The sequence below is a fragment of the Macrobrachium nipponense genome, chromosome 1, assembly GCF_015104395.2.
Source record: "Macrobrachium nipponense isolate FS-2020 chromosome 1, ASM1510439v2, whole genome shotgun sequence".
Lineage (NCBI taxonomy): Eukaryota > Metazoa > Arthropoda > Malacostraca > Decapoda > Palaemonidae > Macrobrachium > Macrobrachium nipponense.
In genome coordinates, this window is record NC_087200.1 from 151,871,531 (window position 1) to 151,891,933 (window position 20,403).

General features: G+C 42.3%; 1 protein-coding gene across 1 annotated transcript in view; it reads right to left on the reverse strand.

The window, feature by feature from the left end:
- LOC135219761 (two pore channel protein 1-like) overlaps positions 1-20,403 on the reverse strand; it is a gene marked incomplete in the record, with an annotated part of 767,111 nt that overhangs the window by 675,724 nt on the left and 70,984 nt on the right. The window contains 2 exon segments of the mRNA XM_064256806.1: positions 3,200-3,358; positions 11,054-11,247. Of these exon segments, the coding sequence (XP_064112876.1) occupies positions 3,200-3,358; positions 11,054-11,247 (353 nt within the window).

A 20,403-nucleotide genomic window follows, 5' to 3' on the forward strand; every position in this document is an offset into this window, starting at 1 on the left:
GTTTGCCTCAATAACAGATGTTCTGTTGAAAGCCAGACTGAAGGATATCAATCGGGTCTGGCGGAAAAGAGCCAACAACAAGTTCAGAGACAAAATCTCTCTGATTCTGCCAATATTAAAGAAAAGACTCTGTCCATGGACGGAAGTCCGGAGTCTCTCCAAATCAGTACCACTACAATTTCCCTCGCCGTCTCTTATAGTCCACACAGACGCCTCTCTAAGCGGTTGGGGGGTGCTACTCCCAGTACGAGAAGGTTCAAGGAACGTCTTCGAAAACATTCCGCCAGTTCCACATCAATGTCCTAGAGGCAATGGCCATTTTTCTGACCTTGAAAAAACAGCTCCTGTCAAGAACATTAATGTAAGACTAGTCTCGGACAGCGCAGTGATAGTTCATTGCATAAACAGAGGGGGCTCCAAGTAGAGCAAAATAAATCATGTAATGATTGCGATATTTTCGTTAGCAACGAAAAATCATTGGCACCTGTCAGCTACTCACCTGGCAGGAGTACGGAATGTCATTGCAGACTCACTATCCAGAACAACTCTGTTGGAGTCAGAGTGGTCCTTGGACACAAAATCATTCCATTGGATTTGCCAACAAATCTCGGGTCTTCAGGTAGACCTATTCGCCACGGAGTCCAACCGCAAACTTTCGTGTTATGTGGCTCCCAGTCTGGATCCTCTAGCTCACGCCACAGATGTAATGTCCATAGACTGGAACAATTGGCAGAAGATTTACCTATTTCCGCCAATAAACCTCTTGATGAAAGATCTGCACAAACTCAGATCTTTCACAGGACAGGTAGCATTGGTAGCACCTAACTGGCCGAAGAGCAATTGGTTTCCTCTTCTCCTACAGTTGAATCTCTGTCCCAGACGGATTCCCAACCCAAAACTGACCCAAATACGTAGTCCAAACTCAGACTGTGTCAGCTTCCTCAAGAATTCTGAATGCCCTAACTTTATGGATTTCATGAAGTTTGCGGCACACAAGGATGCTAGTATTGACCCACTAAACATCCTGTTCATGGAGTCAGACAAAAGAGAATCAACACTCAGGCAGTATGATTCAGCAGTAAGGAAGTTGGCATCTTTCTAAAAGAATCAGATGTCCAGAAGATGACTACAAATCTGGCAATTTCATTCTTTAGAACTCTGTTCAAAAAAGGCCTAGCCGCTAGTACCATTACGACGACTTAATCTGCCTTAAGGAAGATATTTCAGCTTGGCTTTAATATTGATCTGACAGATTCGTACTTCTCGTCTATCCCTCGAGCATGTGCTTGTCTGAGACCAGTAAACCGGCCTCACACGGTCTCCTGGTTTTTAAACGATGTACTCAAGTTGGTTTCAGATACTGATAATGAATCATGCTCATATATAACCCTTCTCAGGAAATCATTATTTTTAATGAGTCTGGCCTCAGGCACCAGAATATCTGAACTGTCGGCTCTCTCTAGAGAACCAAATCATATTGATTTCCTCCCGTCAGGAGAAGTTCTGCTCTCCCCAGATCGGAAATTCCTAGCAAAGAATGAAGACCCACAAAACAGGTGGTCTCCAAGGAAGATTGTACCTCTCCCACAGGACCCATCATTGTGTCCTATCGTTACATTAAAATCTTATCTGGGCAGAACTTTTGAAAGGTCTTCAGGTCCTCTTTTTATTTGAGAAAAAGGTGGAACCATTTCCTTGAAAGGAATCAGACAACAAATTCTTTATTTTATTAAACAAGCCAATCCGGATTCAGTCCCTCATGTCCATGATATCCGAGCAGTGGCTACCTCAGTTAATTATTTTCATAATATGAACTTCTAGGATCTTAAAAAAATATACGGGTTGGAAATCCCCGACAGTATTTGAACGCCACTATCTGAAGAATTTAGAGGCCCTTAAATATTCGGCAGTGGCTGCAGGGAGCATTGTCTCCCCTGATATGGCCTAGTTTTGTAACTATTTTTGTATTCTATTATTTTGCTATTAATTTTTCTTTTGATACTCACTCTCACCTACCTGCCTCGCTTGTAATCCCTGCCGGTTTGCCTTATGTTCCGGTCTGGATTGCTCATCAACCCACTCCTGGACATGTACATAGTTCATAATTGTTTGTTTTTTGTATTCCTTACCTGTTGTTTTTCCCAGGATAGTATGGATTTGGTCATATTTGATACCTTTTTTACCATTTGTAACTTGCTATGCTTACATTGGTTATTAAAACATAATTTTAAGAAAATTTTTATTTTTCCTTATACTATATCTATAAAATTTTGTGATTTACCAAGCTTGTATGGCCAATTCTCTGATACTATTTCACCGGCCGACACAGGTCGAACCCAGAAAAGGGATTTTGAAGAAGGAAAAATCTATTGCTGAAGGAAGACCTGTGTCGCCCGGTAAACCCATCCCTCTCTACTCCTCCTGTCCTTTAGCTGGCCCAAGCTTGGGTGCGTAATTCAGGAATGAGCTTTCGGGCAGAAGTTGTAGTAGTTGTAACGGTACCTACCTAGAGAGGGGTATCTGTGGTAGTGGCTTCCACTTGCCCTTGTGCTATTCCGACACCCTTTATGGGTGAGCAAGCTGGAGGTAGTAACTTCAGCATTCCATTTAGCCTTTTCTCTAATATATTTAGCATCTATTTATACCTAGAAATGTATGCTACAGGAAAATTTCACTGGGCGACACAGGTCTTCCCCCAGAAATAGATTTTTCCTTCGTCAAAATCCCTTTTTAAGTATCTGAATGGTTTTGTTTTGTAGTTTTAACTTATATAATTTGTAATGTATTTTCATATTCTGAAGGAAATTTAGCGAGATTGTCTTTCCAGTAAAAACAAATGGGAAATTTGACGAACAAAAGCTAATGAAAACTGTATCTTATCTTTTCTTGTTGATTGTACATGGTAAAATAAACTACCTTACACTTGAAACTTTAATCAAATTAATTTTACATCACGGTACGGACTATTTCCATAAATTCTTCCTACGAAATAAGATTAAAACAAATACAACAGGTTGGTTTCTAAACAAACTTAAAGAACTGTAAGGCCTAACATACTTACAGCATTAATCATTAACTATAACAATTAGTCAGCAAACACAAATAAAGATTGTAAGTTCCTATAAATAATTTACTATAATAAAATATGAATATTTTACAACAAAAAACACACCCAAAAGAGTCATAAGGTGATACTCACTGTAAATACTGCTGGTTTCTCAATAACAGCTAAAGCCATGAGAAGAAGAGCTGCTGCCAAATCCAGTGAATAAAACCAATGGTTGTGTGTAAGTAGATAAGCAGGGAGTGCATTTCGGTCACTTGGGTGACTGTTGAACTTGTCATTATTTTGCCCTTCCTGAAAGAGAACATTATTAGGGTCAAAGGTCTTCCAACTTTGCAGTGCAGTATATTAAGAAATTACCAAAGTTGATAAATTAAGGAACCAAAATGCACACACAAATACCCAAAATACTGTAATTACTTTCAATTACACAAAACATTAATACCAGAGTACAACAGAATTACCCAATCTCCTCCTCACACACCTGTCTCTATGGCCTTCAGCCCTGGGTAATTTCTCCCAATATTTTATTCTCTTTGACAACAAGTCTTATTATGTATTATCTTCTTTTAAGATGTCCTATTCCACAATCTTCTCCCAAACAAGGATGAAAAGAGTAAAAAATTTTCCCCATTCAGTGCCCTTTGCCTTTGCCAATCTGTAACACCAGTGTATTCCAAGGATCTTTTTAAACATTAGCAATGAAACTCAACAACATGAAGGATAGAATTCAAACAAAGTAAACAGACTTTCAAATTGTTATGTACTTTCTGTTGAATCAAACTCTTTGTATTGTACATGATCACCTTGTACATGACTTCTGTGCCAGCATCATTTGCAAGATACCTAGCAATGAGCAACAATAGAATGGGTGACAGTAGTACAGTAATACCCCAAACTTGTGCAAGGTTAGGTTCCAGACCCCCTCGTGTAAGGGGAAGTTTCGCGCAACAAGTTTGTCACGGTCTCTAAAAATGCTAATAAATGCTTGCTTTTAGAGTTTGAACACTAAATTTCACCCTAATCATGCTCTGTAAGTATTAAGTTAACTTTTAAATGAAATTAAAGTTACTGTACTCTGATTTAAAAGTTAGTTTAATACATTATCCTTAAAAAAGAAATAACTAAAAAAGTTTTCTTTGCGTCACTAGGCAAACTTCATAAGTCTGTTATAACAAAAATACACAATTCATTAAAATAAAGAAAACATGTATGTACATACATAATGTTTGTAAAGGGTGAAGGTAAAATTCAATCAATTTAAAATCATGTAATAGTGTGAGGGCTAATTATGTGAGAGAGAGAGAGAGAGAGAGAGAGAGAGAGAGAGAGAGAGAGAGAGAGAGAGAGAGAGAGAGAGAGACCTTACATCTTGTTCGGGTTGCCCCAGGTCCCTCAGTGTGAAGCAGCTCTAATGTCTACCAGAGAATTGCTAATGAATCTTCCAGTATATTATGCATCTTCCAATCTTGGATGGTCTAGGATGCAGCTTAGATATTTGTGGAGCTTATTCTTAAACACATCTATGCTCACTCCTGATATACTCCTCAAATGAGCTGGCAATGCATTGAATAGGCACTGCATTATCGATGCTGGTGCATAGTGGATTAATGTCCTGTGTGCTTTCCTTAGTTTTCCTGGTATAATTTTAGGCACTATTAATCTACCTCTGCTTGCTCTTTCTGATAATTTTAGCTCCATGATATTTTTGGCAATTCCTTCTATCTGTTTCTATGCCTGTATTATCATGTAGCGTTCTCTTCTCCTTTCTAGACTATATAATTTTAGAAATTATAGTCTTTCCCAGTAGTCAAGATCCTTAACTTCTTCTATTCTACTTGTAAAAGACCTTTGTACACTCTCTATTTGTGCAATATCCTTTTGGTAGTGTGGGTACCATATCATATTGCAATTTTCAAGTGGACTACGTACATACGTTTTATAAAGCATAATCATGTGTTCAGCTTTTCTTGTTTTGAAGTGCCGTAACAACATTCCAATTTTTGCTTTGCATTTTGCCTATTCAACATCACACCAAGGTCTTTAACTGCTTCCTTATTAGTGATTTTCTCGTTATTAGGTCCCCTATATGCATATAGCTTTCCTTCTTTATCTCCATAATTTACTGATTCAAATTTATCAGAGTTAAATACCATCCTATTTACCTCTGCCCATTCATATACTTTGTGAAGGTCTCTTTGTAGCAAGTTCCTATCTTCATCACAAGTAATTTCTCTACTTATTCTTGTGTCATCAGCAAAACTACTCACTACTGAGTTCTTAACAACACTGTTTATATCTGCAATCATAATAACAAACAGCAATGCAGCTAACACCGTACCTTGTGGCACACCGGATATTACCTTAGCTTCATCCGATTTCTCACCATTTGCAATAACTATCTGCTTTCTGTTGTGTAAAAATTCTTTTACCCATCTTCCTACTTTGTCCACTATATTATGTTTTCTAATTTTCTTCGCCAATATATTATGGTCTACCTTGTCAAAAGCTTTTGCAAAGTCTAGGTAAACCACATCTGTTTCTTTTTCATTTATTATATTTTTATATATGTTCTCACGGTGGACTAACAGTTGGGTTTGTGTACTTTTTCCGGGTACAAAACCATGTTGTCTTATATTAAACAAATTATTTTTTATTAAATGTTTCATGATGTTTTTCTTCATTAACCTTTCAAACACTCTCATAATATGTGATGTTAGACTCACAGCCCTATAATTATACTTGCCTCTAGTCTTGATCCACTTTTGATAATATGCTGATTTATGCTCATAAATTAGCACAGAGAGAGAGAGAGAGAGAGAGAGAGAGAGAGAGAGAGAGAGAGAGAGAGAGAGAGAGAGAGAGAGAGATGTAAGAACAACATTTTAACTAAAGTGCCCGTCCTTCTTTAATATATATCCTTTTATTATATATCAAAATGTAGAATAATTCATGGCCTTTCCATGGATATATATATCACAAAAAAATGTATATCTACAGGTGTGAGAATCTCAGTAGGGGTTCCGTCCCTTTTATATATGTGTGCGACGGACACTACATCTCCGTCCGCACAGCCCCTTAGTATATGCAGCTGTCTTTGTACAATAAAATTAGTAAGAGTTTCTCCTTCTCTCAATCCAGACCTCATAACTGGCGACCTTCTGGATTAGGACGGTAGCAGCTCAGGCCACCTACCCAAGAAAACCTTTAACGGACTCACTACAGCACTCAGTCTAGGTTCCCTGGAGCTCCTATCTGTGGTCAACTAAACGCCATTAGCGGACTTAAAACGGCATGTCCCCTACAGGAGTGTTTTGGCGTTCTTCATGGTTTGGCCCGCCATTTACGACATCTGTCGATCGTAAGAGTGAGATGGCATACTAGGAGAACTTGGACTTAAAATTGGGAGCTGTCCATCGCCGTCCCTTCTGGTTCCTCGACACCCTGACCCATGGCTTGAGCCATGCCCTCCCCAAGTTCTTCCTCGACGCCCCAACCCTCACCTCGATTGATGTCCTTGCATGCCGCCACTGCACCGTCAAGAGCCCCTCTCTGTCAAACTGCCGCCCTTCTCCCGACAGAACATCACAGCCTAGCTCCACCGTGCGGGAATCCAGTTTCGGCTCCACAGAATCACCAGAGAGGGAACCAAGTCAGACCTGATCGCCGCAGCCTTCAACCGCCTCACCCCATGGATGGCCAGCCAACCAAGAATGCTGCCCTACGAGGACCTGAAGACACAGCTGATCCAGGCCTTCTCCCTCCCGGTCTCCAAGAGAGCCGCCCACATCTTTGACCTGGTGGTTAACCCCACGATCACCAAGGACCCGAGGTTAGCCTGGGACAAGCTCCAGGCCCTGGTACTGCTGCCAGAGGTGGACCCTAAAAGCCACAGGAAGGAGGTAAGTCTCCTGAAACAGTTCTTCCTCCGCCAACTCGCCCCTCAGGTACGCAGCCAGATCCCCGATGCAGACGACCTCGACATGGAGACCCCCTGATCCCAACTCCTTGATGAGGTGGGCGGTTTAGGGATCCACTGCAGAGAGAGTATGCCTCTTTATGCCTACTCTCTCTGCTGTGGACTCAACTGATCATTGGGACCTTTAACTCCTTTACTCCTCTAAATTTTCCTCCTTCCCTTCTTCTTATTTTGTTGACAACCTTGGCATGGTTTTGAACTATTGAATTGACTGCTCTTTTAACTTGATGGTGGGTGGAGTTGGACGGCATGCCACTTCACCCGTAAAACTAAAGTACCTGACCTGGTCAAGCAAGGGGAAATTGTTATGTCAAGCCATGCCCACATTGCTGGGTCCAATCTCGAAGGACCGATGACCCTTAAGGCACTGTGGGTGTGGTATATATCCAGGTGATGATCCCAAGGCAGTTACCACTGTTTAACAGTATTGCTCCTCCCCTAGTTGGGCCTCCCTGGTGAGAGGGACCTCATCCTGGATGAAATTTACACAATTTTATATGGCAAATATAACAAATATCCTTACGACTTCTGGCATGGATTTGGACCATTCTAAAGAAAGCTCAAGTCACAAAGACCAGATTGGTATTAAAACATTAATACCATATACTAAACCTAGGACACCTAAGTACCGTCATGACCCAACCTTGACTCACTTTGACTTCCTCTTTAGGAGTGGAAGTTGGTCAAGGTTTCTAACCATGGAAGCTGAACATAATTTTTCACCTTTCAAATTAGAAAATGGTTTACTAAATAGACATCCGACGGCTGAAATGTCGTTCAGAAAAATAAAAGAGAAGACTTGGCTTGTAGAAGCCACAACAAACAGCCAGTCTGAAGACTTTGTTTTTAAAAATTATAGATACCATTAATGTTAGAGTGGGAAAGTATGATAATATGAACTGCACCCAGGGTACCATTGTACTTCCTGACAACAAAGAACCAATCAATAAAAAAATGCTTTTAGACTCTCTCAAAAAGATACCCCAAGGTTGAGGATTGTGAGGTGTATGATGTGACAAGCAAAAAAGGCAATAAACAAGTACTAAAAATAGCTAAAATAAAATTTGATGGTTCAGGTCTACCTCAAATAAATAAATATATATATATATACATAATATATACAGTGGTCCCCCGTATTCATAGGAGATGCGTACCAGAGCCCCCGTGAACAGTTAGAACCCACAAATAATTGGAACTCCTATAAATATGCTTAAAACTTCCTATTTTGGTAGTTAAAACTCAGAAAAAACCCACTAGAACTTATTATACCAGTTTTTTTAATAGTTTTATCCAAAAATGTGCATTTTATGATAAAATTGATACAACAAACCAGGAATTTGTGGATATTTGTCATAGAAAAATACCGCGAATAATGCAGGGAAACGTTCCAGAGAGAAATCCGCGAATGTGCGAGTCTGTGAATGTGTGAGTCTGCGAATGTGTGAGTCCGCGAATGTGTGAGTACGTGAATCCAGAGAACGCGAATATGGGGGGTCCACTGTCACCAGAGATGTCGAGGGGGAGCTTTCCGACAATACCTTGGCGGCTTTATGCGGCTTCTTCCTCTTCTCACACCGCTCCCACTGCTCCTTCAACCAAGAGACATGACAATCACAAGATAATAAGCGAGAACAATCACGGTCTCGGCACCTTGTGCAAAGGGCATGAGGATCCACACTTTCACTAGAACGGAAAGCCCCACACTTCCGGCTTCACACTCCAGGGCACACTCCATTTGGATGGGGGACATGAGGGCTTATCTGAATCGTGGGATTGCATGATGATACCACTGCAATACCACAAAAAACAAAATAAATACTTACAGAAGTACACTCAAACACACTAAGATTCAGGCTGAAAGCCAAAACACACATTTACCATCTCACGACAGAAGTGGGCAGAGAGGTCAACACACATCTGCACCTGACTGATTGAAAGCAAAGTGGAATGTTTACATCCAGTCGGGGCAGTACTCCTGACCATCGGACAAGGAGTTACTGCTGAACTACCTCGTCATTAAATCTTACAACCGGTTCAGCTGACGCTGAAAGTGATTCCTTATGTAAAGGACCAATGGTCCTTTACATAAGCACAGGAGTAGGAATGGGGAGAGGAAGGCTGAGGATAGGCAAAAAGTTGTGTTACGAACTGAGAGAGGCCTGCTTCAGGTTCGATATGAAATAAACAAAAAAAAATTCAACACCAACAGTTGAAACTGGGGATACAAATATAGAAAGAAACACTAACACAACAAAGGTTTATTTACAAGCTTACTAACAACGATAAATGCAGAATGGTGTCTCCTATTTACATAAAAAGGTAAAATCTTACACTGCATGAACTGGGGGAACAGTGAGGTAATGAAAGTACTTGCCGACCAGTTTTGCAACTCGAAGCGATGGCTTCACAAAAGGAGAACTCTAATTGTAGACGCCTTCTTACCTCCGTATTGCAGAAAATAATGTCTACTCTTGATGCTTGAAGGGCAGGAACTCCCCAAAACCTCTAGCAGAACATTTCTTCTCTGAAGTCTTACTCAACGTCGAAATAACTCGGTCGTCCACTCCTGAAGATGACTTGACCAGAATTCAACCAACTCTCGAGCGACTTTTCCTCTGATCCTTTGTCAGTTCCTTCTTCTTTTATCTCTCTCGGACGATCTCTGATCTCTGCTGCTGAGCTCTCACTGATCTGATCTGTGACTCTTACTAATGATCTCTTACTCTGTGACTAACTGATGATCTCTGCTTTCTCCTACTTCGTTCGTCCTATTTATACGGCATTCTGGGGGCGGAGCCTACGGCAAATGTCACAGACTCCCGAGATTACTAGAACTTCTTAGAAGACTCTCGACGGAATATTGCATCATATTTCGCTGCGTTTCTCCTGACACTTAGGCACGTGTTGCACTCCACAACACGTCCAATGATTCCAGAACAACCGCGAGAACAGGCACCTCCAACACATGCGCGAATGCCTCCATGCTATAGAATTTCTTGAAGATGTGTTTTCCTTTCCTTTATCTTTCTTTGCTATACAGCAATTACCATTACAAATTGTTACCAGTAAAAGGAAGCACAAGATCGGAGTGTGCTTTAGGTCTAGGGGAAGAATCCCTACTCGCAGAGGTCCTATCTTTTGGTCCAAGTGGCCACCTTCCTAATCTGGTTCTTCTCTTAACTTATTTAAGTGAGATCCCAAAAGCTTTCACCTACTTTCATCTTAGTCCTTACACTCATTATAGGTATGGTCTTTCATACACACCTGTCACCTACACTTGTTGTACACAGTGTGTGCTTCATAACAAAGCTTGGTCAACTGCGTCTTGCAGCCTTCGCTACAATAGCGAAGGCTAAAAGAGCTAGAATCAGACATACTACATAACAAAAGCTAATTGTGAAAGACAATGAAGAGGCAAAACAAATGAAACTGAAGACAACGATCAAAAAAAGAAAACCAAAGAGGTACTTCACTGACTTCAGCAAAAAACCAGCAAACATGAATTCAGTAGAGAACAAGACGATGTGCTGTTGACTGCGCAGCATAAATAAGTAATGACACCACTGCCTTTGGTCGCTCACTAGTTCTCCTTTGCGGCGGGCAGGGCCTGTCACTCCCGCATTGCAACAGTCACTTGTTTGCAAATTTTTTAATTTAGGATGCCGTGTAAGCTTAATCATTAGTTCAGTCACTTGTTTGCACATTTTTTAATTTAGGATGCCGTGTAAGCTTAATCATTAGTTAAGTAATTACTTGGTAAGTTACTTATATAAAATTACTTGACTGGTTTTTTTCCAAACCTTTCTAAATATTGTTGGTTGAAGTCTTGGTATTTCCAAAAAATATATCTACTTGTTAGTGCAATTGACAAATGTACCAAGACAAGTAGTGCAAAATTAAAAATGCTAGACAGAATTGTGCAATTTTTGGTACTTTATACAATTTAAATCATAAAGTTAACTTGATTGTTAATGAAACATGAATTTCAAAATGGAACTTTAGAAACAGACCTCTAAATATATTGCAGCTTCATGGTAGTTCATCTCCCAGCTTGTGTTAATACTACTAATAGGTGTTGCAGAGACAGGATTTTGAAGTTGTCTATAGCTGGAAGTACTGGATTCTAAGCCAGTGGAACTGAATTCATTGGGGACATCTGAATTTTTTGTATCTCCAGTTTCCCTATTTTGGTTTGAGGTTCCAGCTAAAAGAAAATTAAACATAATTACTAGCAGAATAGAATTAGCATTTTCCACGGATTTGTTAAATAATTGAAATAAACATTTTATAAAATGGTTTAAAAACAAACAATCTAGTACTGATAACAACTAGGATTGGTTCCATGCAAGGTATAGGAACTATCATAAGTGATTGAACAGTCTAATTTCTTTAGTATTTCACTAATGTTGGTACAGCTTTTGTGTTGCCAAGTAACATCATGTTCAAACTCAGTTTAAAGTTTTTTGAGTTCCCAATAACTTTTGAAGCAGTATGCTATATGAACTCATATATGGAATAGTACAGTTTGCTTGCAGATCAAATCTCTTAGCATTACTTCAAACTCACTTGACTGTCTTACGAAGCCAGAAAGAAATCGTGTTCTTGGACACCTCTTTCCTGGTTGAGCTAGGACTAACAAAGTGTCATCAATACTCAGGCCTGAGATATTAAGTCCTCTTAAGTATTAAGTCCACTTAAGGTAGTACTGGAACACCCTAACTGGACTTGGTAGCATCTCATCGTGATTATCACCAACAAAGTCCTCTAAATAGGGGATCGAAAAGAACTTTATTCTAACATCAGGAACTGACAGATTCTGAGTCTTTGCTACAAATTCCAGGACAAACTTGAGCTTGACAGATCCCCATTCCCATGAGTGCCTAACATCAAAGGGAAGTCCATATAGCTCACAAACTCTCTTAAGCAATGACAGGACAAGCAAGAACACAGTCTTGAGGGTTAGATCCCTGTGTAATGACTCTCTTCAAGGATCGTAGGGCAGGCAAGTCAGTCTCTGTAAACCAGTCACATCCCACTCAGGGGGCCTGAGCATCCTGGGAGAGCAATAGTGTTTGAAGCTTCTCATCAACAGAGATCTACCACGAAGAAGAGAGATTGATGCCTTTCAAGCGAAGGAATTGGCCTAGGCCAGCCCTTTAGCCCTTAATACCTCAGGCAGAAAGAAGCTTCTCTTGGGGAATAAAGATGAAAAAGTCAGTTACCTGCTGAAGAGTAGCTCCAACTGGAGGGATACCCCGTTGATGACACCAACCACAGAAGACAGCCCTGGTACACAACCACAGAGGATTTATTAAAGTATCCAGACACAAACACCTATGTCATGTGCATTGTGAAAAACATCTTGCTTGCAAGAGATGCTAGAGAGTCTCCTGGTGTGAAGTGAGTCCTTTCACAGCCTGGTGATACCTCTTCACGTGTGGCTGGCATAGCAGGTTGTGCCAAGGGGCGAATCTCTCTTGGTACCTCGGAAAGTAGAGCTGAAGGTTCAGATACCATTTGTGTGTGGCCACTTGGGAGCCACAATGGTCATCCTGAGATTTGAGGTGAACGTGACCTTGTTGATTACCGACAAATCAGACCAAGCAGAGGAAAGGTGTAGACTTCTAAGACTGTCCCATGGGTGCTGAAATGCATCTTCTAATGATACCCATGGGTCTGGTATGATTGAGCAGAACACCAGCATCTTCCTGTTGGGCAGGGTTGCAAAGAGGTCTACTGTTGGAAGGCCCCAAAAATCAAACAATCTTTCTGCAATGTCTGGGTGTAGGGACCACTATGTCCCTATAACCTGATGCTGATGACTGAGCTCGTCTGCTGCTACGTTCCAGTTCCCCAGAATGTACCCTGCTGACAACTCTACCGAGTGTGCTGCTGTCCACTAGTGCACCCGCATTACCATGTGGAACTGAAGGATAACCCATCCTCTTGCTCATTTACGTATGCCACTACCATGGTATTGTTGCTCATCAACACCATAGTGTCCCATCTGACGGATTATCATTATAATTATTTACTTATACGTATGATTATTATTATCATTTTTATCTACCTATATTTCTAATACACATTTAGCATACATGTTGCATTAGGAATATATAAATGCAAATACATATTCATGTTTATTGGAGCATAAGGAATATTATGTAGCATTTATATCATTTTGCTATTCATATTGTCTTTATCTGGTATTACTGCAATTGGTCTATGTCCGTAGCCCGCCACTGTTCCCAGCTCCTCCAGTGTAACACTTTTATACTGATCATTTTCACATACTATTGAATGGCTTAAGGATTTACGCAAGTGTTTCGGTGAAGCCCTTTGTTTGTTTATTTGTATGGTGTTTTTACATTGCATGGAACCAGTGTTTATTCAGCAACGGGACCAACGGCTTTAAGTGACTTCTGAACCACGTCGAGAGCGAACTCCTATCACCAGAAATACATATCTCTCACTCCTCAATGGAATGACCGAGAATCGAACCCACGACCACCAAGGTGGGACGCAAACACCATACCAACCACGCCACCGAGGCGCTAGTGACTTTTCTGGGCTCAGTTCGTGTCGCCCTGTGAAAGAATCCTTTAGACCATTATTTCTAAGGAATATGAGCTAACCACATACCAGAGAAAATAAAATCAAAGGTAAGGTCAGTATACTGACTCGCACACTCTAATAAAAGGAGTGTCGGTATGGAAACAGGGGCGAGTGAGACCACTACCACGAACCTGTAGCCATTTAGACATTTCCCCCACCAAAATCCCCGCCTGCAAGCGCTGATCCATAGGTAGAGACGGGCGCTACTACTACTACTACCCACGCCACGCGGACCGCAGCGCCTCTAGTGGTCATCCTTTATTGTTAGCTGCTTCGCGTAACACGTACCTTTCTTTTCTCTGTGTTGTGTTCGCCTTTTTGCTCTAATTTGGATACCATGGAACGTGCTGCTATCGCCGCTGCTAAGTTAAGTACCCTGAAAAGGTTTGGATTTAGTTTTTGTCAGCCGATAACCCATATTTTCCGTTTTTTAGGTATAAATATGGTTACCGGGTCTGACGCATGGCGGCCATTGGCTCGTTTCATGCTCGGTTAGGCGTTCTAGTTCTCCATACTAGCTCATCTTTCCTTTTCTTAGCCTTCCATGGGTCTTAGGTTACGTGTTACTCTAGCTTATTTTTATGTTACATCGCTTTATGTAGGGAATTTTAGCCCATGCCTTAGATTTAGTTCATGCATGCATGTCTCTGTCTAGGTATTTAGGCTATGAAGTGTTTGATTCTAGTCCTGTATCCTGGCCTTTGCTCTTCATCGGCTACGGCTAGCTTCGAGTGGAAGCCTGGTTCTTAGAACTAGCCTTTCCCTCCTGGGCTTCTTTCATTCACTCGTGTTTCCCTCTCTCTCTCTCGTTTTCTGTTTTCCTTTTATTACAATGTGTTATTTTTATCTTTGGGTTAGCAGATAGGGCGACCTAGACGGTTTTGTTGCTTTATTCTCATACAGTTGGTTGCATTTCCTTTCCCTATGGATTCATGTGGTCTTAGCCTACGCAGTTTGTTGCATTACCTTGGTACACTTATGATCGCGTGGTCCCTCGGTCGCCCTATGACCAGTTCCCTTCCTCCCCTCCAGTGCGGTAAGGGGAGGGTCTGTCCAGGGTCACTTAGGTTTCGATGGCAACCTTTCGAGCTTCTCCCACCTCTTCTCCCTGTACGGGAGGGAGGCCATGGGAGCTTGGGACAGCTGGGATTCTGGTTGACTATGTTTCTCGGGTCCTGGGAGATCCTGGGGTGGCGGGGGTAAGGTTGGCCATCTTTCCCGTTGACTGCTCCGATCTCCCCCGGCGTACTCCGTAGAGTTTATTTTCTCCCACACTTCTTGGTCTCCCCTGACTTTTACGGTTGGGTCACTTGCTTTTTATCCGAGTGCCCTGATGGTTGCAGCGGGGGATGGCTGGCTCCGCCAGCCATTGGAGTGGAATAAACTTAACTGGTCATTTGCTTTCCCAGTTCCCTCGTATCTCTACCGACGGAGCGCTTGCCACTTACCCAGTCTCTCCGTTAGTAGCAGGTTCGGAGGATTATTTATAAAAATGATATTGTTAAGATACAATAAAGTTTGTTCATACTTACCTGGCAGATATATATATAGCTGTATTCTCTGAAGTCCGACAGAATTTCTAAAAACTTACGACACACGTAGTGGGAGTAGGGTGGTTAGTACCCATTCCCGCCGCTGGGAGGCGGGTATCAGGAACCATTCCCATTTTCTATCAGATTTCTATCTCCACTGTCTCCTGAGGGGAGGTGGGTGGGTACTTAAAATATATATATCTGCCAGGTAAGTATGAGCAAACTTTATTGTATCTTAACAATATCATTTTGTTCATGAAACTTACCTGTCAGATATATATATAGCTGAATCCCACCTTTGGCGGTGGGAGAGACAGAAAAGGATTTAGGAAACATATATATGTAGATGATTGACATCTTGGTTCCTTACCTGTTAGCATAGCTGACTTCGTGATTACTGTCACCCAAGCCTGCATCTGCTTCACTAGAGTTACCAACAAGGTAGAGACCTGTGTAGTTGGTGCGCTCTAGATGATCTGCCAACGGGGACGAGACCACAATGTGACTAGACCATGACCATACTCAAGAGGACAACGAGGCAAAACCACCACCTAAGTTAGCCTAACCAAATACTCCCATATACCAAAGGCTAAAAGAAGGGAAGACCGCATTCGGCGGCCGACCCTACAACCATAAACATTACGAACATTAAAAACTCACCTACCCTTTTCTATGGGAAAGGATGAGTGCTACCTCCTGCCCCCAAGATAGTGTCTGCGGCGACGTATGGTCCAAGAGAGTAACAGTTCTCATATGTCGTTCTGACCTCCCGTAAATAGTGCGAGGCGAACACCGAGTTACTTCTCCAAAAAGTGGCACTTAAAATATCTTTGAGAGCCATATTTTTCTGAAAGGCTATAGAAGTCGAAATAGCCCTTACTTCATGAGCGTTAACTTTTAAAAGCTTAAAGTCACTATCTTGACAATAAGCGTGCGCCTCCTTAATGGTGTTCCTCAAAGAATGCCAGTGCATTCTTAGACATGGGCATATTAGGCCTCTTAACCGAACACCATAAGTTCTCCGCAGAACCTCTACACTCCTTTGTCCTACGAAGATATTCTTTAAGAGCCCTAACAGGACACAGGACTCTTTCTGGCTCTTGACCAATGATTTCTGCCATACCTTTGATTTCAAACGTCTTAGGCCAAGGGTTGGAAGGGTTCTCATTCTTAGCCAGGAATGACATACTCAAAGAGCAGATTGCATTATGCCCTTTGAAGCCGACGTGTTTACTAATCGCCTGTATCTCGCTAACCCTCTTCGCTGTCGCCAGAGCAGTTAGGAATACAGTCTTCTTCGTCAAATCTCGCAAAGAGGCAGAGTAAATAGGTTCGAAGCGGCTTGACGTTAAAAACTTGAGAACCACGTCCAGATTCCACGAAGGCAACTTAGCCATCGGTACCTTGGTGGTCTCAAAAGATTTCAGTAGATCATGTAGGTCTTTATTATTAGCAAGGTCAAGACCTCTATGTCGAAAAACTACAGATAAGACACTTCTGTAGCCTTTAATGGTTGACACTGCGAGCTTCAAATCTCGTCTGAGATAAAGAAGGAAGTCGGCGATCTGGCTCACAGAGGTCGTGGTAGAGGAAACTCCTTTCTTCCTACACCAGCTCCATAAAAGCTGCCCACCTTCGACTGGTTAAACCGCGATTGAACGAAGGTCTTTCTTCGCGGTGGCGATAGCTTTAGCCACAGGTTTCGAAAAACCTCTCGCTCTGGCCAACTTCTGGATAGTCTGAACGCAGTCAGACTCAGAGCGGAGAGGTTTTTGTGGTACCTCTCGAAGTGGGGCTGTTTGAGTAGATCTCTCCTTAACGGAAGAGATCTCGGAAAATCCACCAGTAGGACATCACCTTTGTGAAACCAGATCGCTGCAGGCCAAAAGGGGGCGATTAACGTCAACCTCGTCCCCTCCGAAGCTGTGAACTTTCTCATCACTTCCCCCAGAATCTTGAAGGGGGAAATGCGTAGAGGTCCTAGGCCGTCCAATCCCATAACAGGGCGTCCACTGCTCTGCCCCACTGCCCCCGGATCGAGAACCGGGGAGCAGTAAAGAAGAAGTCTCGCCGTCCTTGCGGTTGCAAAAACGTCCACCAAGGGGCGTCCCCAAAGACTCCACAGCTCCTGGCATAACGTCCTGATTGAGGGTCCACTCTGTCGGCAGCAACTGACCTTGTCGACTGAGGAGATCCGCCCGGACGTTCTCGACTCCGGCAATGAACCTTGTCAAGATCGTGATCTCTCTCGCCTTCGCCCAAATCAGAATTTCCTTCGCTAGAGCGAACAGGGAGCGAGAGTGAGTTCCTCCTTGTTTCTTCAAGTATGCCAGGGCTGTGGTATTGTCCAAGTTGACTTGAACTACTCGACGGGAGACTTTGTCCTGAAAGAACTGGAGCGCTAATTGAACCGCTGCCAGCTCCTTGAAGTTGATATGCCAGGCTACCTGTTCCCCTCTCCAGGTGCCTGACACTTCCTCCCCCCCTAGTGTTGCTCCCACCCCGTGGATGACGCGTCGGAGAACAACACTAGTCGGGGTTCCGAAGCTTGAGGGATATGCCCTCTGAGAGCTTTAACGGATCGAGCCACCATCTTAGATGGCTCTTCAACCTTTCTTTCTGCGATGGTTAAGATCATATCGAAGTTGTCTTCTCTGTCCAATTGTCCGACAGGAAGAACTGAAGAGGTCGGAGATGTAGCCTCCCCAGGGAAACAAACTTCTCCAGCGAGGAAATGGTCCCCCAGCAGACTCATCCATTCCCTCACCGAGCATGAATCCTTCCCTAGAAAGGCTGACACTTTCTCTATGCCTTGTTGCTGACGTTCCTGGACGGAAAAGCCCGAAAAGCCACTGAATCCATCTGAATCCCCAGATACACGATGGACTGTGTTGGGGTCAGATGTGACTTTTCGAAGTTCACCAGAAGTCCCAGGGACGCAGCTAAAGACAGAGTCGTTTTCAGGTCCTCCAGGCACCGGGTCTGCGAAGAAGCTCGGATGAGCCAGTCGTCCAAGTAGAGCGAGATCCTGATGTTGGAAAGATGGAGCCACCTCCGCATTCTTCATTAAGATGGTGAACACAAATGGGGCCGTACTCAGACCGAAACAGAGAGGCCCTGAAACTGAAACACCTTCCTTTCAGGACGAAACCGAAGGTACTTCATAGACTGGGGGTGTATCGGGACGTAGAAAGTACAGTAACCTCCCCGTTAACACGAGTTCTGTTAACACGATTTCGATCTTACACGAGTTCAAAATCATACAGAAAAATTCTGCTAACACGTAATATTCGATGTTACACGATTTGAATTTTCCGCCGAGAGCAAGAGCGCGGGAGATGTGGCGAGAGTCTGACTCACCCCACCTTTTCCGCGCTCTCTCTCTCTCGCCTGCTGGCTCAGTGTGAATCCAGCCCTCGCAGTGAGAAGAGCTAATATCTAGCATTGATTAACATAATATAGTGCGTACTTTACTATGGCACCCAAGCGTCTTTTTGCCTCAAAGGAGAGAGAGGAGAGTGAATCAAAGAGGAGAAGGAAAGTTGTGACCATAGAAAAGAAGTTAGAAGTATTGAATCGCTATGATCGTGGTGAAAAAACTTCAGTTATAGTTCACGCTACAGGTCTTAACGAGAGCACATTGAGGACCATAAGGGCGAATGCTGACAAAATCAGAGCTAGTGCTGTCGCTGGTACATCAGCTTCCTCCTCACAATGTTCCAGGGCAAGATCTTTAGAGATGGAGAGGATGGAGAAGTTACTGGCACAATGGATTCAACACCAGAACAAGGAGAATGTCCCCTCTCAGCATGGCTATTATACAGCTAAAGCCTTGAGCATTCACATGATCTGGTAGACGAGAGGAGAAAGACAAGTCAAGAACTTTAATGCAAGTGCTGGATGGTTCGCCAGGTTCAAAAAACGATATGGCTTTCACAATCTCAAGATGACTGGGGAAGCAGCCTCTGCCGATGTAGAAGCAGCCAAGACTTATCCAGATACCCTCAAGATGATCATCGAGGAAGGTGGCTACACATCTAAGCAGATTTTTAATGTAGACGAAACTGGTCTATATTGGAAGAAGCTGCCTAACCGGACTTACATCTCGGTTGAAGAGACGACAGCACCTGGATTCAAGGCCTCCAAGGATCGACTCACTCTATTGTTTGGTGCCAATGCAGAGGGAGACTGTAAGCTGAAGCCTGCCCTCATCTATCACTCGGAAAATCCACGAGCATTGAAGGTAAGGTAAACGTCAATTATTAGCCACAAAAGTGAAGAGAAAAAGTTTCAATCTTTACACGTGTTTTTATTTATCATCGGATTTTTAATAAGTCATACGATCAAGATGAATTAAAACTTGTATTTTCATACAATAAAATCACCCTGAATACGCTGGGGCTTTCAGATTTTGGATGCGTGTAACATGTGAAGAGAAAATGAAGAATATGTCTTATTATGTTGCAGTCGAAGCTGCAACGTCTTATATCGCTAATTGGCAACTCAAATCTCTTATATCGCTAATTGGCAACTCAAATCAGAGGCCGCCAAACAAACGGCTCGTAGGCGCAAGAATCTACCTTAACCCTATCTATCCCCTATCCCCTATCTATCCAACTGACGTAGCGGTACGTAAAATTTACCAAATTTTTTCGTACGTGTGGTGGGGGCATTTTTTTTTTTTAATTTTCGGACAAGTAGCGATTTCCATAGGCTAGATCATACCTTGGACCGTGTATCTCAGGTATCAATACGCCAGCAAAGTAGTTTCTTTACTGCGCATGCTCAAATCCCTGGCGTAGTAAAATTCTCACAATGAAATCAGCTGATCGCACCTACACTTCCCTCTCAGTGAAAATGAAACTGTTACCCCTCTCAGTGAAAATGAAACTGTTACCGTATCCAATGAAACTGTTACCGTATCCAAACCCATTTTTCTTGACTTATTCGTTTTCCATTGATTTATATGTCGATATTTAGGGAATTTTATTGACTTTCTCATAAAAAATAATTCATTCGCCTGACTTTCATAGTTTTTGGGTTAGGAACGAAAATATAAAAAAAAAGTAAATTTTTTTTTTTTTTTTTGTTAAATAACAAACATTTTTTCGCATTTAGAGTTAAATGAATCGACTATAATTCTGTTTGTTCTTGTGTCTTCGCAGGGCTATGTCAAGACCTTCCTACCCTGCTATTGGTATTCGAACAAAAAA